This window comes from Scyliorhinus canicula, chromosome 16 (assembly GCF_902713615.1).
Source record: "Scyliorhinus canicula chromosome 16, sScyCan1.1, whole genome shotgun sequence".
Taxonomy (NCBI): Eukaryota; Metazoa; Chordata; class Chondrichthyes; order Carcharhiniformes; family Scyliorhinidae; genus Scyliorhinus; species Scyliorhinus canicula.
The window spans coordinates 112,397,897-112,421,548 of NC_052161.1; the positions used below are offsets into that span (position 1 = coordinate 112,397,897).

The window sequence follows — 23,652 nt, forward strand, 5'->3', positions numbered from 1 at the left end:
GGTATATGAAGTTTACGACACTGGGTAAAATATTCATTGGCAAGGCAATCAGTCTGTGCTTTGTTACTGCTTCTATTCTGAGCAGTAAAGATGGAGAAATATGGCTCTTAGATCTTGATGTAACACTGTGTAACTAGCAGGAGCATCATTGATACACAGCCCTTAAAATGGCAATTCAATCTGGGTAGCACAAGTGGATAGGACTGTGGCTTCACAGCACCAGGTCCCAGTTTCAATTCCTTGCCAGGTCACTGTCTGTGCGGAGTCTGCACATTCTCCCCATGTGTGCGTGGGTTTCCTCCTGGGGTCTGAGTTCCTCTCACAGTCCAAAGACGTGCAGGTTAGGTGATTGGCCATGATAAATTTCCCTTAGTGACCAGAAAAGGTTAGGAGGGGTTAAAAGAACAAAGAAAAGTACAGCACAGGAACAGGCCCTTCGGCCCTCCAAGCCTGTGTCAACCATGCTGCCCATCTAAACTAAAATCTTCTACACTTCCTGGGTCCGTATCCCTCTATTCCCATCCTACTCATGTATTTGTCAAGATGCCCCTTAAATGTCACTATCATCCCTGCTTCCACCACCTCCTCCAGCATCGTGTTCCAGGTATCCACTACCGTCTGTGTAAAAAAAAAAAAACTTGCCTCGTACATCTCCACTAAACCTTGTCCCTCGCACCTTAAACCTATGCCCCCCTCCATTAATTGACCCCTTTACCCTGGGAAAAAGTCTCTGACTATCCACTCTGTCTATGCTCCTCATAATTTTGTCGACCTCTATCAGGTCGCCCCTCAACCTCCATCGTTCCAGTGAGAACAAACTGAGTTTATTCAACCTCTCCTCATAGCTAATGCCCTCCATACCAGGCAACATCCTGGTAAATCTCTTCTGCACCCTATCCTTCTGGTAGTGTGGCGACCAGAATTGACCACTTTACCCCAAGTGTGGTCTAACTAAGGTTCTATACAGCTGCAACATGACTTGCCAATTCTTATACTCAGTGCCCTGGCCAATGAAGGCAAGCATGCCGTATGCCTTCTTGACTACCTTCTCCACCTGTGTTGCCCCTTTCAGTGACCTGTGGACCTATACACCTAGATCTCTCTGACTGCCAATACTCTTGAGGGTTCTACCATTCACTGTATATTCCCTACCTGGTTTAGACCTTCCGAAATGCATTACCTCACATCTGTCCAGATTAAACTCCATCTGCCACCCCCCCAAGTCTCCAAACCATCTAAATTCTGCTGTATCCTCTGATAGTCCTCATCACTATCCGCAATTCCACCAACCTTTGTGTCGTCTGCAAACTTACTAATCAGACCAGTTACATTTTCCTCCAAATCATTTATAACTCATAGGATTCTTTGTTTCTAAGGTCGAGACCATCTGTTCAGCTACCCACCAGGCTAAAGTTCCTGTGAAGATCTCCAGTGCATTACCCTGAACTTGCCTATTTCTTTAGTTTTTTTTGCTATCTCCCTTCATGTGTGAGATCCAGCATTCTCTACTCTATTTGGCAGGACGGTAGCGCAGTGGTTAGCACTGTTTAAAACCCAATTAATTTTTTTTCCAATTAAAGAGCAATTTAGTGTGGCAAATTCACCTAGCCTGCACATCTTTGGGTTGTGGGGCGAAACCAATGCAGAGATGGGGAGAATGTGCAAACTCCACACAGACAGTGACCCAGGGCTGGGATTCGAACCCAGGTCCTCAACGTCGCAGGCAGCAATGCTAACCACTGTGCACGTACCATCCCAGTGGTTAGCACTGTTGCTTCACAGCGCCAGGGTCCCAGGTTCGATTCCCAACTTTGTGCGGAGTCTGCACGTTCTCCCTGTGTCTGCGTGGGTTTCCATCAGGTGCTCCGGTTTCCTCCCACAAGCCCCGATAGGCGTGCTGTTAGGTCATTTGGACATTCTGAAATCTCCGTGTGTACCTGAACAGGTGCCGGAATGTGGCGATTAGGGGCTTTCACAATAACTTCATAATGTAAGCCTACTTGTGACAATAAAGATTATTATTATTTCCAATTAACCACTGACTACCCTAATTTGATTGATGACCTCCGCGGTAGCTGATGTTAATAGTTCTCTCCCCACAGATACTGTCACAGTATCTCTCCTAACCTTCAAATCTACCATTATTAACGTCCAATCTAAAGATCAGCCCATGAAGCCACCCTGCTCTCTGCAGGGTGCCCCTTTCTTTTCAAGGTCCTAGAACGTTCTGACACCACCCAAATCTGTGCTTAATTTTTCTGGAGCTCAATATTTTTAAATGGCTCCAATCAGGTTTTCTGCCCTGCTACGGTACTGAAACACCTCTAACCAAAGCCACAAATGACATCCCATGTGACTGACAAAGGTGAGCTACCTCTCCTCCTCTTTCTTGACCTGTCGCCAACCATTGACGAGGTTGACCAAACAATCCTTCTCCAGTGCCTCTCCTCTGCCATCCAGCTGGGTACAACTGCACCCACCTGATTCCCATTCTTTACAATCCAGTGGGACACCGAGAATCACCTGCAATGGTTTCTCTTTTCACTCCTGCACCATTATCTGTGGTTCCCTGATAACCTCCCCCCTGCCCCCCCACTAATAAAGATTAATATTATTCTGTTTTGCATATAAGCACTGATGACTCCCAGATCGGCTCACAACCGTTTCTCTTGACCTCTTCATGGCTCTAAATTTTTCAGAGTGCTTGTCTGTCAGCCAGTACTGGAAAAGTAGAAATTTCCATCACTAAGTGCACCTAATTGTACTTACATGAAATTGCTTGACTTTGTACCTGCATCCACTCATCTGCTAAAGCTCTCAACAATGCCTTTGTTATATTCAATCTTGACTATTTGTATTGCTCACCAGTTTCTCATCTTCCATAAACTTAAACAAATCCAAAGCTTTGCTGCCCTTAACTCCAGCCCCATTCATCTTCACCTCTGTACTTGCTGACCTACACTGGTTCTCGGTTGAGCAATGTCTCAATTGTAAAATTTTCACCCTTGTTTATAAATCCTTTCAAGGCCTCGTCCCTCCCTGCATCTCCAGCCCTATAATTCGCTGAGATGTGTGTGTTCCTCCAGTTCTCACATCTTGCACATCCCCAATTTTAATCATTGTACCATTGGCAGTTGTACCTTCAGCTACCAAGCTCCTAAGCTGTGGATTTTTTGTTCACTTCTCTCTATCCCCCTTTAAGAGGCTTCTTAAAACCTGTGTTTTGACTAAACGTTTGGTTACCTGCCCTAATATCTCAGTGTCAAATTTTGTTTGATATCAGTCCTGCTAAGGACTTTGGGAGATTAAAGATGCTACTAGTAATAAGTTTTTAATTATAAACCCTGGTAATAATCATCTACATTTCATGTGAAGTACAATCTGGTGTTTTTTTAAAAAAAAAATCAGTTGTAGATTGTGAATGGTGTTCCGCTTTCTGTCTTTATGGACATATCTTTTGTCTCTTCGGATATAGATTTTAAAAAAAATTTAGAATACCCAATTATTTTTTTTCCAATTAAGGGGCAATTTATTGTGGCCAATCCACCAATCCTGCACATTTTGGGTTGTGGGGGTGAAACCCACGCAGACATGGGGAGAATTTGCAAACTCCACACGGACCGTGATGCAGGGCTGGGATTCGAACCCGGGTCCTCAGCGCCGCAGTCCCAGTGCTAACCACTGCGCCACATGCTGACCATGGATATATATTTTTAACTGGTTGCTCACTTTAGTGCACCTCTCTTTTGCGCCCAGGTACAGTACCAGCAACTGATGACATTCCTGAAAGAAATGGAAAGGAAAGAGCGACAGCTCCAACTAAGAAAATGGAGGCCAAAGGTTCCCATTAAATCAAAGTAAATCTCTCTTCTGATTAATATTTATTTTGACTTCTGTAAGTAAAGTGAATAGACTTATTTCACTGCTTCCACCATTTCATTTGTTAGTGTGATCTTGTTCACCTAGGGAGGGAATTTATTGATCTTCACATCTAGATTGGCTTCAGTGGTGATCTATGCGTAGATGCTTGAAAGCATGAGCAAGACTAGTTGGATACTGCTTCGTTGTCCCAAGAAAATGAATACAAAAAAACATGCTGTTCAATTAAATGCAGTCCTCCTTAAATGCAAGCTACACTGTGGGAAATGTAGCATCCAAGCATTTTCAAGGTTGTAATTTACTGTAGGAGCCTCTGTGATTTCAATAGACAGTCGAGCCTTTTCTCTTGTGGTTTATAGAATTGTGTTGCGCCTTGTTACAATTGTTACAATCTGCTCCTGCATACAGCTATTTGCTCTCCAAACAACAACGATGATGTTGAAAATCTGTTCAAAACCCCTTTCATCGCCATGTAAATTGCAGCGCTTTCAATTCTTAATGTGTAATGAAATTTTAAAAGGTGGTCTGGAGCGGCAGTAAATATAACAGTGAGGCTGTCAGCCTCTCAGCTTTTAAAGTGTAAAGAGCACAGCAGCATCTGGCAGTTCTCCCTCTTCAGATGCTTTCCTATTCCAGTAGCTTGCCAAGAAACTTGAATTTGCTGTATTTATCCGCTAGATAGCCAGTACAATCGGCAGAATAAGTTAGGGCGTGTCCATTTCAGCATTAATAATGTTTTAGCTGTACAGTAAGTCTTAATTACTGCTGAACAATCTTTCTGCTGCAGAAAATTAGCTTTTACAGGTGTGAAGTCCCATTGTTTCAGTTTCTAATTATCATTGGAGATTTTAAATATTTTCCTTTTTATTACATTTTTACCCAGTCTCTTAATTCTCTCTCTCTCCATTCCATCTTTCTTGTCCTCTCTTTATTCCAGTTTCTATACATGACTAGGCATTGAATTTCTTTCTATAAATTTAGAGTACCAAATTATTTTTTTCCAAACAAGTGGCAATTTAGCATGGCCAATCCACCTAATCTGCACATCTTTGGGTTGTGGGGGGGCGAAACCCATGCAAACACGGGGAGAATGTGCAAACTCCACACGGACAGTGACCCAGAGCCGTGATCGAACCTGGGACCTCGTTGCCAAAAGGCAGCAGCGCTAACCACTGCGCCACCATGCTTTCCGGCTTTAAATTAACTAGTTAGCTGATACTTCCTAGTTTGGACTGCGTCCCTTAGTAAGGATTCTTCAATCTGTCTAATTATGGAGATGCACAGTTGCCTGATCTGTTCACACGCATTCCAGGTCCCTTGTAGATTGTACCAAAATAACCATTGAAAGTCTGTGGGAAAGTATGGTGTAATGAACTGATGGCACCTTTCATTTGGGTCAATCTGATTAGCATCGTAAAACTACACATTTCATAGAATAACTATAGTGCAGAAGGCCTTTCAGCCCATCAAGTCTGCACCAACCCTCTGAAAGTGCACCCACCTGGCCATGTTCCCACCTTATCCCAGTAACCCAGCTAACCTTTTGGACACTAAAGGGCAATTCAGCTGACCTACCAACCTAACCAGCACCTCTTTGGACTGTGGGAGGAAACCGGAGCACCCAGAGGAAACCCACGCAGACACCGGGAAGTAAGTGCCAACTCCACACAGTCACCCAAGATCAGAATCGAACCCAGGACCATGGCACTGAGGCAGCAGTGCTAACCCACTGAGCAACCGTGCTGCCCTAAAACATTATTGCAAGCATTATCTTGCGCGTCTTCTCTGATAGCTCAGTGAATAAAAACATATTACTGCCGTACTGGGTCCAATTTCTGGTCCAAAGACCAGGAAGGTACAAGTTTCAGTAGCCAGACTGTGTTGAGTTAATTGATCTCAGCAGTCTTAAGTATTTAAAATTGGCCTTAGTTGCCATGGGCTTGCAGTGGGGTAGATCACTCGGGGTTTGTGTTCCTGACTGGTATCCATTGATTCCTGCAGTGTGTGGATGTCAGACGACGCCTGGATTGGGCTTGGCTTTGATGCCCCCACAGTCAAACAGTCTTCTGACACCCATAATCTAGATGCATACATAAAAAGGTACTCATTCTGGACAGCAAATGGTGCCATAGGACTGTACTCCAGTGTGAGTTTTGCATCTTTGGGAGAAGAAAGAAAAGTAGTGAACAATGACTGGAGGAATTTAAATGGTAAGTAGTCACTTACGAAGATTATTCTACATTCCAGTTTTTATTTGAATCCCATGTTGGCAGCTATTTCAAGCTGGGTAGGTTATGAAGAGCACTAGTCGTGCCTGATGTTGACTGGCTTATAGCTGACCTCAAAACATACCACACATTGCCTGCAGTACTTCTGAGTAGATCTGTGCTGTTCAGAATGGGGGTCTAATTGACTGATTCATCTCACTGAAGGATTCAGCTTTTTATAATCCAACCTATTCTATCTTGAGTCTGCATGTTCTTGCCATAATTTCTTCATAGAAATTCCTATAGCCACGATTATAGTGGAAATTGCCTCTGTGATATTGCCATTGTTGCAATATGATTTGTTTGCAAAGGCAGTTTGTGTTATAAATGTGGTCATGGTAATTTAAAGCATAAAATAACAACAGCGTTGTTTGGCTTTTCATTTGCACATTCTGGCACGCTTTCCTCTCTAAGCCTGCATTATCTGAAAGCTACACTTGGTCTTGACTCCCAGGAGGGAGTTATAATTTTGCTTTGGGGAGTAGTGTGAAACTGGTGATATCAGATCAACCCCCATTATAAATATCAATTGATTTCCATTTCCATTGAAGATCTGATCATGTCCATTTTGCACTATCATCCAAAGTCAACATTCTACTCCTTATGTGCAGTGTCGCAGGAGATCAACTGTTCATTTTACGTATGCATAAGTGGAATTCATTCTGTAGGACTTCTTGATAAAAGATTTTGATTTGGAAAATTATATTCTACACATTAATTTTTCCTTCTAAATAGTTCACGTGAGTGGTGGAATTTTGCCCTGAATGCAAATCTCGCTGCGATTCGCGAGCAGAGGAGACGATTAAACTGGATGTTTGTATTGCAACGAGCAAGAGATGCTGTGCTGTATACAGATAAATACCATCATAAGCTGAAAGGAAATCTGAATTCTTTTGAAGATGAGGTGATGCAACCTTAGCTGGAAATTTCTGATTCATTCAATAGTTTAACAGCACCAATATTTTAGGAATTCAGGGACAGAGTTAATGTATGAGTGTGTGCGTGGGGGATGCTTGCAGGACATATTGGTTTGTTTGGAGGGGAGGTGAGGCTTGTATGTCAAGCAGAGGGTTTGCTCGTGGTGGGGGGAAGAGGAGGTGGAGTTGCGGGTTAGGATTAGTTTCTGTTTCCATTGGGAATGTGCGTTTTCTTAGTGTATAAATTGGGGATACTGGGGGGATTTGGCCAGCACATTTACAATGAATATTGGGAGCTCAATCGGTTGGGTTTTTATGGAATGTGAGCCGATCATGTTGGGTCAAAGAAAAGGAGGAAGGGCATTCTGCTTGTTACCAGCAGTGCAGTGCTGACACGTTTCTGTTGAGTGCTGCTGAAGGACCAGTGGAAATGTCCTGTCTTTGCACATAGCACTGCTAGTGAGGATCCTTTGAGGTGCGCTTTGCAGGATCTTTGTTTTCCAAAAAATTGCTTTTATGGTTTGCAATTTGTGACATTGTTAATTTGATGAAATGCTTCATTTTATATTTGGTAATAAAAGTAGGAATAATCCAGGAAAGCTATGGGGAAATCATACTTCTGCTCTATCCCTCGCGTCTCTCACTGACTAATGTAGTTTGATATTGTGCTGCTTTTAATTAACAGGTGTTGGAGCGAATTGAGGATGAACAGACCTTTGAAGAGTTGAAAATCCTGCGAGAGATTGTATATGAACGGTTCAAGAAGCAAGATATACTTGCAGAGGTCAGGGTTTGGGAGTAAATATTCTTTCTGCACAATTAGTGTTTTGGGATTAAACCAATATATAATAAAAAGGGAAGTAACAAACCCTATCCATCCAATGCTACGTTGCGGACTCTTGTCAATTGGAAGTGGTTCCAGGATGATACATGTATGATGAAAATCAAGATCATGTTATTGAGTGAATCTAATACTTAAGCCATGGAGGTTCCCAGTGTTACAGAGCACTGTTGATAATTGACCAACCAGCCTGCTTCACTAATGAATCTTGGAGGGGCAGACTTATTTTGGGTACTTCCCACTTTGCCGGAAATAACCCTGCCTCAGTGAGCCAAGCATCAGGACGGTTATCAATGGTGGTAAACTCTGCAGTTTATTCCAGTGATATTGAGTAGTGCTCTTGATAGCCTTCAGGCTTTTTTGATCTGTGCCTAAGCTCTTTGGTCATAGATAAGTGATTTTGTCCTATGAGTAGAAATTGGGCAATCACAAAAAACAGGTTAGATTCATCAGCATCGTGTTCTGCAGGCTGTTAATTTTGATGGATTCTCTAGGTAAAACAGTGCTGCCACTGAAGTTTCACCAACTAGTGAGAAGAATGCCTGCCTCCTAGAGGTTGGGAATAGAGGCGCAAAGTATGTGCAGCAGCCTAGGTCTCTTGTACACTGAGCAACTGGTTAGTGTAATATTACTAAAGCTTGGACGCAGGGTTACCTGGCTGCTGCCTTAACTACATGAGGCTTGATATGTATACTCTGTGTTTCTCTGATCATCCGGTTGTGGGTGATTGTGGGATGTTGCCAAGTTGACATTGTGCCTTTTCTCCTTGCTGTCCAGACAATGAAAGAAGGGGAATGTATATAACAAGTGGAATAAACTGTTCAAACTAGAACATAGTTTTAATAGACATATTAGTCCCAGAGACAACAATGCCAGGCCTTAACCTGAAAGCTACTGGGACTTGCAGATTTGAAATTGGGAGTGCAGCCTATGGGGAGTGATGGTGCAGTGGGTTGAAGCATTTCTTAGAATGGCTGATGAGTGGGATACAGTTTGTGATTATGGCATATTAAAAAAATTAAAGTTGCCTTCCGTACCAATTATGCAATTGTTCATCATTTTAGGGCTGCTTTAAATTCTCTTTGGAAATCACCAGAGGTTTAAACATGCCTTTTTTTGACCATTCTGATAGAGCCTGCGTGAGCCACCATCAGAATCTCTGGGTTCCTCCTCACGCTCAGAGAGTATGCACGGAAATCGCAGTGGCATGATCCAATACCTACAGTCGTGGTTCCCTGGATGGGGCGGCTGGTACGGCTACTCCCAGAATCCTCAGCAAATGGAACAGAATGTGACTATAGAAGGTCTCACAGCTGAGGAGCAGCAGCGGTGGAATTCAGAAGAGGAGCTAGGTATGACGAGTCTTCTATTGGTGCAATTCCTTCAAAATGGGCACCTGAGTAACTGATGGTGTAGTTTGAGTTGATCTTGCTTTCTGCTGGAATTTTGAGAATGAATTAATGTTACACTTAATCTAACGAAATGTGTCTCCCCAGCAATGGTATCTAACTCAATTCGCAATCACATTTTCACCTTTGAAATGGTGCTTTCTGCCACTAGTAACGAAGATTTTTTTAGATCAGATTGAATCTAGCTAATTAATGTGAATTCCACAAAGCTTATGGTCTTCAGGATCCCTTGTAAGCTCCTGAGACAAAAGGTGGATTTTGTCTTCACTCCAGACAGGCAGGAAAGCAGTTCAGTAATGCTCAGTCAAGAGCCAGCACTTGCAGATCTGTCTGCTAGTTCATGGTCTGAATTGTCTGAAACATATTTAAAATGTCGTATTCTCTGACATGCAATAGTTACATAAATCCCGAAATCTGGAGGTCTGAGGATTATTAAGATGACCTCAAAGGCTGCGAATGATTCTATCAGCCTTTGCTCAATCTGATGTGCAAAGACATCAGGCTGAGAGTACAAATTTAAAAGTAGGCCATTCAGCCCTCCAGGCCTGCCCCACCATTTGATAAGATCATGGCTGATCTCATTATGGCCTCAACTCCACTTTCCTGCCAACACGCGGTACTCTTTGACTGTATTTCTGGATTTGTGATTCTCGGAATACTGAGCCTCCAGTGCTGATTCCCAAAGATCAAGACATAAGACCTGTTATAGAGGAGATGATATTATTGTGGTCTTTACATTTTTCAATCAATCTTCTCCCCTTTCCTCCCCCTTGCTGAACTACACCTCCACAGATGACAGATGCTATGTGGTATCTCTCAAGGAGACATTTTTCAGTAGTGACCTTAGGGGCCAAATTGTCCTCTCTCTCTGCGCCCCCTCTCTCTCTGCGCCCCCTCTCTCTCTGCGCCCCCTCTCTCTCTGCGCCCCTCTCTCTCTGCGCCCCTCTCTCTCTGCGCCCCTCTCTCTCTGCGCCCCTCTCTCTCTGCGTCCCTCTCTCTCTGCGTCCCTCTCTCTCTGCGCCCCTCTCTCTCTGCGCCCCTCTCTCTCTGCGCCCCCTCTCTCTCTGCGCCCCCTCTCTCTCTGCGCCCCCTCTCTCTCTGCGCCCCCCTCTCTCTCTGCGCCCCCTCTCTCTCTGCGCCCCCTCTCTCTCTGCGCCCCCTCTCTCTCTGCGCCCCCTCTCTCTCTGCGCCCCCTCTCTCTCTGCGCCCCCTCTCTCTCTGCGCCCCCTCTCTCTCTGCGCCCCCTCTCTCTCTGCGCCCCCTCTCTCTCTGCGCCCCCCTCTCTCTGCGCCCCCCTCTCTCTCTGCGCCCCCCTCTCTCTCTGCGCCCCCTCTCTCTCTGCGCCCCCTCTCTCTCTGCGCCCCCTCTCTCTCTGCGCCCCCTCTCTCTCTGCGCCCCCTCTCTCTCTGCGCCCCCTCTCTCTCTGCGCCCCCTCTCTCTCTGCGCCCCCTCTCTCTCTGCGCCCCCTCTCTCTCTGCGCCCCCTCTCTCTCTGCGCCCCCTCTCTCTCTGCGCCCCCTCTCTCTCTGCGCCCCCCTCTCTCTCTGCGCCCCCTCTCTCTCTGCGCCCCCTCTCTCTCTGCGCCCCCTCTCTCTCTGCGCCCCCTCTCTCTCTGCGCCCCCTCTCTCTCTGCGCCCCCTCTCTCTCTGCGCCCCCTCTCTCTCTGCGCCCCCTCTCTCTCTGCGCCCCCTCTCTCTCTGCGCCCCCTCTCTCTCTCTGCGCCCCCTCTCTCTCTCTGCGCCCCCTCTCTCTCTCTGCGCCCCCTCTCTCTCTCTGCGCCCCCTCTCTCTCCCTGCGCCCCCTCTCTCCCTGCGCCCCCCCTCTCTCCCTGCGCCCCCCCTCTCTCCCTGCGGCCCCCTCTCTCCCTGCGGCCCCCTCTCTCCCTGCGGCCCCCCTCTCTCCCTGCGGCCCCCCCCCTCTCCCTGCGGCCCCCCTCTCTCCCTGCGGCCCCCCCTCTCTCCTTTCGCCCCCCTCTCTCCCTGCGCCCCCCCTCTCTCCCTGCGCCCCCCCCCCTCTCTCCCTGCGCGCCCCCCCTCTCTCCCTGCGCCCCCCCTCTCTCCCTGCGCGCCCCCCCCCCTCTCTCCCTGCGCCCCCTCTCTCCCTCCATAATGGTTGAATATTCCACAGAAGGTAATTGATTATCTCATGTCTGGATAGACTGTGGCTATTGTGTTGTGGTTTAGGTGATTAAGTTTTATTCTCCAAATCCCTCTGTTTGACTCATTCTATCATTTAATGTGCTGGGAGGAACATATCAACACCTCCAAGATGACCATTGTCTCTGTAGGCTCTGTCTCCAGCCTTTCAGAACAAAGTGTGGCTTTTATAGTAATGCAAATAGTGGGAGCTTTAGTCCATCTTTGAAGTAATCCTTGACATCAGCAGGTGTTGAATTCCACAGGAGTACCTGGAGGTGCCTGAGTTATAATCCGCATTGGAAATTTCCAGAAAGTCAGGTAACTTCTGGCAGTCATCTTAAATAAGTGTCTTTTGTTTTAAAAGTTGGAATTACCCCTTTTTAAAAGGTATGTCCCGCAGATTATGTCAAATATTAAATTTGAATTACAATATGTCTGTGTAACAATAGTAATCAAGAGTAAGGAATCGATCTTCTCCCGAACCCAGTTTGCTGAGACTAAATGTTGCATCTGTTCCTATCCCAGGTGAGATTGGCTGAGTTCAGAGTGGATATTGAATTCGAGAATTTCCCTGTCTTGTTACCTTGCTGTGCAAGGCAAAAGGTGGAATTTAAATTCAATTAATAAAATCTGGAATTAAAAAGTGGTTCAATAATAGTGACCATGCGACTGATGTTGATTGTCGTGAAAACTCATCTGTCCTTTAGGGAAGGTAATATTCTGTCCTGACCCGGTGTGGCCTACATGTGACTCCAGACCCACAGCAATGTGGTTGACTCTTAACTGGCCTCTGAAATGGCCTAGCAAGCCGCTCAGTTCAAGGGCAGTTGGGGATAAGCAATGCTCATATCCCACCATGAAATAACAAAAAAATCTTCTTGCTGCATTTAACAGCTATTACCCTAGGGACAGTGAGTGTTGGTGGGGGGTGTTCCTCTACCGGTCCATCCTAAAACTTGATTAGAGATCGGAATACCCCATTACATCGTCACTGGATATCTGTGACAGCTGCTGCTGTTCAATTTTACTTTGTATTACCCAATTTTGGGTCATTATTAGTGTAATTATTCTGGTACTAGTTAGTTGAACGCATGTTCCCCTTGCACAAGCTAAATGACGTGCGTAATAACCATTTAAATTGCACTTGAGGTGAGACAGCATGATGTTCCTTTTCCAAGGGCAGAGATTTGGAGACATTCTGTTACAATTAGTCTTTTCTGAAGAATTGTACATTTTACAATTGTTTGGAATTAACCACAGCTCTCGTGAAAAACAACGCATAACTTTTTATATTTTTATTCATTCATGGATGTGGACGTCACTGGCGAGGCCAGCATTTATTGCCCATCCCTATTTGCCCTTGAGAAGGTGGTGGTGAGTTGCCTTCTTGAACCACTGCAGTCCCAGAGGTGTCGGCATACACCCTGCTGTTAGGGAGGGAGTTCCAGGATTTTGGTGCAGCAACAATGAAAGAACGCCGATGTATTTCCATGTTATGATGCTGAGTGGCTTGGAGGGGAACTTCCAGGTGATGGTGTTCCCAGGCACCTGCTACCCGTGTCCTTCTAAATGGCAGTGGTCATGGGTTTGAATGTTCTGTTTGTAAATCTGGAAAAGTCTGCTTTTTATTGAAGCAGGGCATTGGTGTGTTTCTGAGCCCCCGCTTACCCAGCTCATTTAAAAATGAAACACAGGCTGCCTTATTACAGTATAACTGCAACCTTGATGGCCTAGTATAGTATATAACCTTGTATAGGGCACCACAGACATCATCACTAAATGTAAGAGGGAAGAAAGGATAAGGTAAAAGTTGTGCTTATGTGATACCAAGCTTGATATCTGTGCCAAATTTGTTACCAATTCACTTTCAATTCAGTGTGAATATACCCTTGCAAGATGCTTGTGGAGTGAATTGGATTCTCTTAAGAGTGACCACGACTAATTAGAATTTATTATACACTGTTGATGTTTGTAAAGTCTAAATCCTTTTAATATGCCGATCACCAGGCTGGAAAATTGTAAGTAATGTACCGTGAGATAATTGGTTACGTATTATATTATATAGTTTATCTTCAGAAATTCAGTGGCCAACTTTTTTTATTGTTTGGCAGACGCTGATGAGATCTTTGACACTATGACTGACACATCAAATATGAACACATTCACAAGGAGGGACCATGTGTTTGTTAAACTGAACTTTCTGCTACAAAGTGGGACTGTCAGTTTGCTCAAACATGACAAGGAAATGAGTCTTGGTGAGACAGAGACAACTTTTGTGGAACTGGAGTTTTCAGGTAATTTACAAAGATGCTTGGGTTGGAGAGATTTCCGAGAGCCATCTCCCTTTATTTATGGTGCATCCTTTTTGAAGTATCAACTTTCCTGGTGTAGAGCACCACAAACAATATCAGTAAAGCAGGAGGGACGACCGGATGAGGTAAAAGTTGTGCGTATGTGGTACCAAGCTTGAGTTTTAAAGCTTGTGGACGGTAGTAGAAAGGGAAAACAATTACAGCTAAACGATACTTTTGTTAAAATATTGCAGGCTACATAAATTTCACTAATTCTGGAGTAAAGGCCATTAATCCATATTACCAAAGAATAAGAATATAGGAAGTAGGAGCAGGAAAAGGCCAAGCGGCTTCTCCAGCTTTTGCTCCACCATTCAACTGGATCATAGGTGATCTTCTACCTCAACACCATTTTCCTGCGCTATCCCCATATCTCTTGATACCTTTGACATGTAGAAATCTGTTGACCTGTGCCTTGAATATACTCAATGACAGAACCTCCACAGCCCTTGAGGGTAGAGTATTCCAAAGATTTGCCACTCTGAGTGAGTAAAGAAATTCCTCCTCATCTCAGTCCTAAATGGCCTACGTCTTATTCTGAGACTGAGTCCCATTGTTTTTGAGCCTCCTCCAGCCAAGGGAAACAACTTTTCGGCATCTAACCTGTTGAGTGCTGTACGAATTTTGTAATGCCTTCCCTTCTTCTAAACTGTGGTGAATATAGGTCCGGTCTCCTCAATCTGTTCGCATTGGACAAGTCCGCCACCCCAGGAATCCGTCTGCAACATTTGTTGCATTCCCTCTATGGCAAATATATATTTTCTTAGATAGGCAGACTAAAACTATACACAACTCTCCAGGTATGGTCTCACCAAAGCTCCATACAATTGTATCAAAATTCCATTACTCCTGTACTCAAATTCTCTTGCAATAACACCCAACATATAATTTATTTTTCTAATTGCTTGCTGCACTTCCATGTTAGCTTTCAGTGACCTATGAACAAGCGGACCCAGGTTTCTTTGGACACCAACAAAGAACAGTACACAGGAACAGGCCCTCCATGTCTGCGCCGATCATTGATACCTGTCCATATCGCTCGATTCCCATCCTGAACTCATTCTGCCTTTCTGTTTTCTCGACCAAAGTGGATAACGTCACATTTTTCCACATTTATATTCCACCTGCCGTGTTCTTGCCCACTCACTTAGCCTGTCTAAGCTCCCTTGAAGCTTCTTTGCATCCACCTCACAACCCACATTCCCACCTAGTTTTCTGTCATCAAACTTGGAAATATTACAATTGGTTGCCACATCCAAATCATAGTATATCTTGTGAATAGCTGGAGCCCAAGCACTGACCCTTGCGGTACCCACTAGTTACAACCTGCCAACCTAAGAATACCCATTTAACCATACTCTGTTTTCTGCCTGATAACCAGTTCTCAATGCACCAAATCTCATGTGCTCTAATTTTGCTTGCTAACATCTTGCATGGGACCTTATTGAAAGTCTTCAGAAAATCCAAATACACCACATTCACTCCCCCCCCCCCATAGCTGTTCTGTTAGTTACATCCACAAAAAACCCGAATGGATTTCCCATTCATAAATCCATGTTGGCTCTGCCCAATCCTACCATTATTTTTTAAGTGTCCAATTATCACACCATTTATGATAGATTCTAGCATTTGCCCTACTACCGACGTCAGGCTAACAAGTCTGTAGTACTTGTGTTCTTTCTTCATACTTTCCAAAATAACGCGGTGACATTTGCCACCTTCCAAACTGCAGAAACTATTCCAGAATCTATAGACTTTTGGAAGATGACCACCAGTGTATGCAATATCTCTCCAGCTAGCTCTTTCAACATTCTGGGATTTGGCCATCAGGTCCTGGGGATTCATTAACTTTCAGTTCCGTTAATTTCTCCAGTACTACCGTTTTATCAAATTGAGTTCGCTTCAATTCCTCATTCTTGCTAGTCCCTTGGTTCTCTAATGTTTCTGAGGTATTTTGCATCATCTTCCATGAAAATAGACCCAGAATCTTTGTTTAGTTGATCTGCCTTTTCTAATTCCCCATTATAAATTCTCCTGTCTATGTCTGTAGTGGGCCAACACTTGACTTTGCTGATCTTTTCCCTTTTACATACCTATTGAAGCTTTTGCAGTCCGTTTTTGTTTTTTGCTAATTTACTTTCATATTCTACTTTCTCTTTATCAGCTTCTTGGTTCTCCTTTGCTAAATTCTAAAATACTCCCACTCCTCAGGTACTATGTTCATGGCAACCTTATGAGCCTCATCCTTTAGTCTAATGCAGTCTTTAACTTCTCTTGTTAGCCATGGTTGGATCACCTTTCATACTGGGATTTTGTGCCTCAAAGGAATGTAAATTTGCTGGAAACCATATATTAATTATTTAAATGCTAGCCGTTGCCTGCCCACCATTATATCTATTAAAGCAGTTTTCCAATCTACCGCAGTCAATTTGCCTCTCATACCTTCGTAGTTTCCTTTGTTTAGATTTAAGACTCTAGTTTCATATTGAATTGCATCACTTTCAAACTTTTTTTTTCCTTATTTTACAAATTTAGAGTACCCAATTATTTTTTTCCAATTAAGAAGCAATTTAGTTCGGCCAACCCATCTAATCTGCACATCCTTGGGTTGAGGCAGTGAATCCACGCAGATACGGGGAGAATATGCAAACTCCACACAGACTGTCCCGGGGCTGGGATTGAGCCCAGATCCTCAGCGCCCAGCAGCAGTGATAACCACTGCCGCCCACTTTTAAACTTGATATAAAATTCTGTCATATATAATCTCTTCCCTGAAGACACTTTTATAATGAGACTATAATAATAATAATTTCTCCAAGCTATACAAGATCAAAAATAGCCCATTTTCTAGTTGGTTCCTCAACATACTGTTCTAGAAAACCGTTGTGTATATATTCCAGCGATTCATCCTCCACAGCATTACTGCTAATTAGATTTCTCCGACCTATATATACATTGAAATCCCCCATGATTACTGTATTACCCTTGTTAATGCATCTCTAATTTCCTGATTTATACCATGTCTTGCATTACCACCACTATTCCGCCATGGCAAATATATCATACTTGTGTACTTCTATTTGTGCCATCAATTCTCCTATCCCTTTAACATTTTTCAGAATAGTAAATTTTATTAACTCAGAATAGAAAACTGGGGGAGCAGGAGGATTGGTCATGCATTGGGATATCAGACAAACATCTCATCCAGCACGGTAGCATTGTGGATAGCACAATTGCTTCACAGCTCCAGGGTCCCAGGCTCGATTCCTGCTTGGGTCACTGTCTGTGCGGAGTCTGCACATCTTCCCCGTGTGTGCGTGGATTTCCTCCAGGTGCTCCGGTTTCCTCCCACAGTCCAAATATGTGCAGGTTAGTTGGATTGGCCATGATAAATTGCCCTTGGTGTCCAAAATTGCCCTTAGTGTTGGGTGGGGTTACTGGGTTATGGGGATAGGGTGGAGTTATTGACCTTGGGTAGGGTGCTCTTTCCAAGAGCCGGTGCAGACTCGATGGGCCGAATGGCCTCCTTCTGCACTGTAAATTCTATGGTATGTCTATTCTATGGTATTGAGGAACCTCTTGGTGTTCTGAAAGAGCAGAAATGTGTTGCTGTGAAACATTGTATAATTCAGAGGTGGGAGAAAGTGATTTCAATACTTTCTATGACATTTTCAGGTGTGAAAATCGGTGTGGAATCCTCCCCTCGCACAGAATCCTCACTGCTCTCAGTGCAGCTGGGAGGCTTGTTCCTGCGAGACATGGCTACACAGGGATCCTTATTCCCTGTCCTTGTCTCACCCAAACCGGTAAGTGTCAACATTGTCGACTGTGCTGGAGTTTATAACTTCCCTGTCTTTTCCCTGTGACCCTGGAAATTATTTCTCTTCAGATAGTTACCCTATAACCGTTGGAAAGCCACAATTGAATCTGCCTCCTAAACACTTGCTGAGGCCCCACATGCCTGGGACTGGTAAATTTTTGTAAATCTTTTCTGTAGCCTTTCCATTGCCTTCACATCCTTCCTGAAGTGTGGTGACCACAGTGGACACAGTACTCCGGTTGAGACCAAACTAGTGTTTTAGACAGCTTTATCATAACTTTCTTGCTGTTGTTCTCAATAACTGTTTATAAAGCCCAGAATCCTGTACGTCTCCGGAGTCACTTTCTCAACCTGCCCTGCCACCTTCAACGATTTGTGCACATGGATCCGTGGGTATCTCCATTCCTGAATTTCTTTTGATCAATACAAAGTAACTTGTCCCTCCCATCTTTGACTATCTCAACCCCGTAGTCTGGAATTCTGACCTGAATTCCTCTTTTGTTGTCTTATCTCAGCTCGTCTTCAAAAGCCTCCTTACACCTAAATTTATAACCATATCTGTGACTCTTGTATTTGTCCTCCCCACTCCTATTGGTTTCTGCACCTCCTTTTCTGAAAAGTCTCAGCTTGCTTAATTATGCTAAAGTCACTATATGATGAAAGTTACTGGTTAATGCACGATTAGCGCACTTATTGGCTCATGCTGTCTTTTAAAAATGCTAGCTGAGAAAAGCATTAATACAAGACAGTTATATATGCAGTTGTCCCAGAAACTATTCTTTTGATCATTTACATTGATTTTATTGTACTGCATGGGTTGTAGCTGCATATATTGGGTCTGCCAATGTTGGGTTGATATCCAGGGACTGGCCCAGAAGATGTTATCGAATGACCAGACTAGGATCAGATGTTAGAATACAAGTGGAAATGTTTCCATTTATTTTGAGCTTTATTTAAAGATAGCCCTCCTCAGTATTTCCACTGGTGTGCTTTTCCTGGGGGACAGAAGTGAAGTGCGTCTGCAAGACATAATTAATTTGATTTAAATTAACTCCTGTTGTTTTATCTGAAGGTAATAATAGATTTGTAGCTGAGGAAACATAACTCTGGAGGATCTAATTTGTGTGTGACTCCTCTCTGTTTTAATAGGAAAAAGATGCTGCAAGCTTATCTCAAACATTGGGTATGCGCTCGACATTGTCTGATGCAGCCGGTGTGCATCCAGGTGAGGCATTATGCTGGAGCACTTTCTTTTTGTTTCTCAGTAATAAATAGATGAAGGCCACTTACAATCAAGAACTAGGTACCAGGCATGGCCAATTTAAGCCTAGTCCAGGAAGGCTTCTACTTGGACGCGCCCCATCCAGAGTTGTCTTGAGGGAAGGGTATGGGGAGAAAGTTAATGTGACCCTGACCTGGAAGTAAATGAATTTAAACCAAAAATTCTGTCATGCTGATATTAGGTTTTCTCTTTTTAGTTCTTCACAATGATTTTTTTAAAAAATATTTTTTTTTTATTGAGGCATTTATATTTTCACACAACAAACATAATCACAAATCAAAACAAACCAACAGGGCTTCGATTAACAAACTCAACACAATTTTTAATGGGTGGAGCATTAGGAGTGCCTGGGTATTGGGGCTGCTGAGGGTTTTCATTATCCAGAATTTTGCATCTTGGTATTCAGTAAAGCGTGTCCTATTATAGCCAATTTCCATGATAAGGAGAAAGCACTAATGCTAGACGAAAGCTGTGAGCATCGTATTGCCCAAGATGTGACCTTTTTTTTGCAATTTGTCTAATTTTGCTTGTTATATTTTACAGCTTTTGGTTCTCTCTGTAAGATGCTACCAGTTTTTGAAATGATTTATGAGAAAAATCCTGCTCGGAGTAACTATGAGAGGAGATTGGAAGTCAGCACTCGGCCTCTGAACATCATCTATAACCCTCTAGTTATCAAGAAAGTTGCAGATTTCTTCTACAAGGGCAAAGTACACACCTCAGGTCAGGAAAGAAAAGAAGTAAATTCAAAAATATTTTCAAATGGGCAGATAGAGAATTATGTTACAGTGGGGCACAATCTTTCCAAACTGGGACTAAGGGCTCACGCCAGCGGGAAAACCAGTCGCTGCACTTTCTAGGAAGCACTTGAGAGCAAAGAGGCAGAGTCATAAGAAAACTGCAGTTAGGAATCCCCCCCCCCCAGTTAATGGACCCCTGCAGAGCTAGAAAAATAAACAACATTATTCTCCCCTTTCAAACTGCCTCAACCTGTCAATCAAGAAGTTTTCAGCAGGCAATGGAATGTGAAATTGAATGTAAACAATCCACTTCAAAGCTTTTAGCCTTCTACCCATACACACAGATTTCTATGCTTTAAAGGGCAATGAAATTGACTGTGAAATCCACTTCAAAGGTTTCCACCACTTTAAGGGATAACTATTACTCTCATCTTGCCGACCTTTAAACTTGGCATATTGACTGACAGGGTTTAGGGTTACAGAGGGCACTTTCACTTTTTTTATAAGGGATGTGTATTTCTGAGATACTACGTGACTTTAAATAGTATGGGGTACAGATGAGAATACTTTCACTTTGTTATGAGAAATCCTGGGTTCAATGGCTCCATATGGGGAGAGCAGTCAACGAGTCCCAAGCCCCCCTGGCCCCACCTCCATGTAGAACTCCCCTCGGCACCCTGGTGGGAATTATTAGGACGGTACTTCTCACCTTGCAGCCTCTCGGCTCACAAGCCACCAGATCCAAGTTCCTCAATACCTGCACAAATTCACGCCATAAAGACTCAACCGGGTGGGCTGGAACATCCCTGCTGGCTAGTGAACAGTGCATTCTGCCCATCAATGACATGTAAAATAGCTCTAATTTGCACGGTCTCGCCAGGTTGAGGCAGGAAGGCCCAGAGCTAGCACAAATATATCTTGGAATTACATTATGGATTCATTTTTTTTCACTTCCAAAGGCTTTGGTTATCAGTCAGAACTGGAGCTACGGGTAGCAGAAGCTGCCCGACGTCAATACAACAAACTCAAGATGCAAACCAAGGCGGAGATCAGACAAACCATCGACCAGCTACTGGTGGGCGAGTTTATTGTAAGTTGGACAGTTGCATTCTGCATGATTGAACCAAACCATGTAATTTTGAAAAAACTTACTCCGCCAAATCTTGAGGGGAATGTATAATTTAAGCAATTACTTGCAGCGTTGCTTCACCTGTGTTCCAAATGCACTGCCTCAAAAACACTTCTCATCAGACGCATTGTTTTGAAATTAAGGGATCCATTTTACGATTTGGTGAATCATGTAGCAGACTTTGTCAGTTGGAGTGCTTGTTCAAAATTCAGAACCTACAATGCTTCCTTTCGATTAAAATTAATCGATTTTTAAAAAAATAAAAAAATACATTTTTGCGTACCCAATTATTTTTTTTACAATTAAGGGGCAATTTAGCGTGGCTAATCCGCCTAACCTGCACATCTTTGGGTTGTGGGGGTGAAACCCAAGCAGACACGGGGAGAATGTGCAAACTCCACACAGACAGTGACCTAGGCCATGATCGAACCCGGGTCTTAAGCGCTGCAGGCAGCAGTGCTAACCACTGCACCATCGTGCTGCCCCAACATCATGCCATCAATGTATGTCTTGTTGATATATGCCTGAATTCTCAACATGCGTTCTTGTCGTGCAGACTTCTGGTGCAGGAGCACTATATCATAAAATTTACCCCAAAGACTCATCACGCTTTATCTCAATTCTTTTCAAGGACTTCAAAACTGTGAAATCATTGGCCTCTTTTTTTTTTCCTCATCTCAACAATCCAAGGCTTTTAAACCCAAACTCGGTATTATCTGCTACCTACGGACATATGAAGTAGGAGTAGGTTATTTTGGAGTAGTCTGCCCCTCCATTCAGTAAGATCAATAAAATATGATTGTGGCCGTAACTCCACTTTCTGCCTTGACTTTTAACCATGCGCTTGACTCGCATAACCCTTGACTCCCTTGGTCAAAAGTCCGCTTGTCCACCTCAGCCGTGAATATACTCTGACCCAGCCTCTACTGCTCTCTGGGGAAGCGAATTCCACTATTTGAACTATGCAGAGAGGCTGGATAGGCTTGGGTTGTTTTCTTTAGAGCAGAGAAGGCTAAGGGAGGACCTGATTGAGGTGTATAAGATTATGAGGGTGGATAGAGAGTAGCTGCTCCCCTTAGTTGATAGGTCAATAACGAGGAGCATAATTTTAAGGTAAGGGGCAAGAGCTTTAGAGTGGATGTGAGGAAAAGCTTTTTTACCCGAAGGGTGTTGTCGGTCTGGAATGCACTGGGTGGGAGAGGTGGGTTGCCTCATATCCTTTAAAAAGGACCTGGATGAGCACTTGGCACATCATGACATTCAAGGCCAAGTGCTGGTAAATGGGATTAGGTAGGTAGGTCAAGAGTTTTTAACGTGTCTACTGTGTAATTCTGTCATTTGAATGCTGTAGGAGATGGTATGAGGAAAAAAATGTTTCACCCAGAGGGTGGTGGGAGTCTGGAATGCACTACCTGGGAGGGTATACAGGTGGGAAACCTCATAACCTTTAGAAAGTACGCGGATGAGCACTTGAGATGTCATTGCATTCAAGGCTATGGTCCAAGTTCTGGGAAGTGGGATTAGTGTTGATTTAGTGTCGATTTGTCAGGGCCGATTTGATGGGTTGAAGGGCCTCTTCTGTACTGTGCGACTATAATTTACTTTGCGTTGCCACCTTTAGTTGCTTTGGTTCTGGAGACCTTATGACATAATACACAATCATACAGTGTCTAATCATATGGCATCTGCTTATAGTTTGTAAACGTTATTGCATTATTGCCCCACAGTTTTTAATGTGACCTTCTGACTTAAAACTCTAAAGGTGATTGTACCTGAGGTCCAGTCCTGAAATAGAAAAACAGTGTTTCAAAATCAGACTGTTTTGTCAGGTAAATAATCTGTTTAATGTCATTTCCCTGCTTAATTAATATCCTGATATTCAGAGCAGGGTTAACATTCTTGCCCATGACTTTAATACTTAAAAGTCAAGTACAGATGAGTCCTGATTGACCAGAACTTTGCCGGTAAGGCTGATGAAATATTATCGTCTAAAGCAAACTCTTGTGTAGTAACTGAAGTTAGCATTTGTATTAGTTATCATTAAAACAAAAAGAGAATGGCAGGGTTAACATCCTGATCTCTAAATGTCAGCTGAGGTCTAAAACATTTTCAGCTGCTTCATCAATTTCCCCTATCATATGGCTAGAAGTGGGGAAGTATGTTGATGACTGAACAGTTTTCAATTCCATACGTAATCCCTCAGTTATTTAAGCAGTCAGTTCCTCCACGCAGAACGACCTGAACAGCATTCAGGCCTGGGTTGAGAAGTGGCAAACATGCTGGGGTTACCATGGACCAGAAACTCAACTGGACCATCTAATGCGTGACTACAGGAGCATATCAGAAGCTGGAGGTTCCGCACTGAATGACTGACGACCTGACTCTCCAAAGCGTTTTCACCATCACCACAAGGCACGGAGTCTGGAGTGTAATTTAATAATAACCTTTATTATTGACACAAGTAGGCTTACATTAACACTGCAATAAAGTTACTGTGAAAAGTCCCTAGTCACCACACTCCGGCGCCTGTTCGGGTACACAGAGGGAATATTCTGAATGTCCAACTCTCCTAACAAGCACGTCTTTCGTGACTTGTGGGAGGAAACCGGGGCATCCGGAGGAGACCCACGCAGACATGGGGAGAAAGTGCAGACTCCTCACAGAACCAAGTGGGAATTGAACCTGGGACCCTGGTGAAGCAATTATCTTACGCCGTTTATTTTCCATCTGGACCAAATCAGTTGTCCACCAATCTCCTGATTTGACAGCCTGTTTCTGACAACAGTGAAGCAACAGTGGTAACCACTGTGCTACCGTGCCACCCTGCTCTCCCCTTGCCTGGAAGAGTGCAGTTGCAACAACACTCAATAAGCTTGACAC

General features: G+C 43.8%; 1 protein-coding gene across 1 annotated transcript in view; it reads left to right on the top strand.

Moving 5' to 3' along the window:
• Window positions 1-23,652, top strand: part of vps13d (vacuolar protein sorting 13 homolog D) — a 302,778-nt gene that overhangs the window by 27,236 nt on the left and 251,890 nt on the right. Inside the window, 9 exon segments of the mRNA XM_038821608.1 lie at window positions 3,757-3,857; window positions 6,882-7,050; window positions 7,749-7,847; window positions 9,037-9,256; window positions 13,562-13,744; window positions 17,477-17,607; window positions 18,771-18,846; window positions 19,447-19,626; window positions 20,603-20,733. Coding sequence (XP_038677536.1) covers window positions 3,757-3,857; window positions 6,882-7,050; window positions 7,749-7,847; window positions 9,037-9,256; window positions 13,562-13,744; window positions 17,477-17,607; window positions 18,771-18,846; window positions 19,447-19,626; window positions 20,603-20,733 — 1,290 coding nt within the window.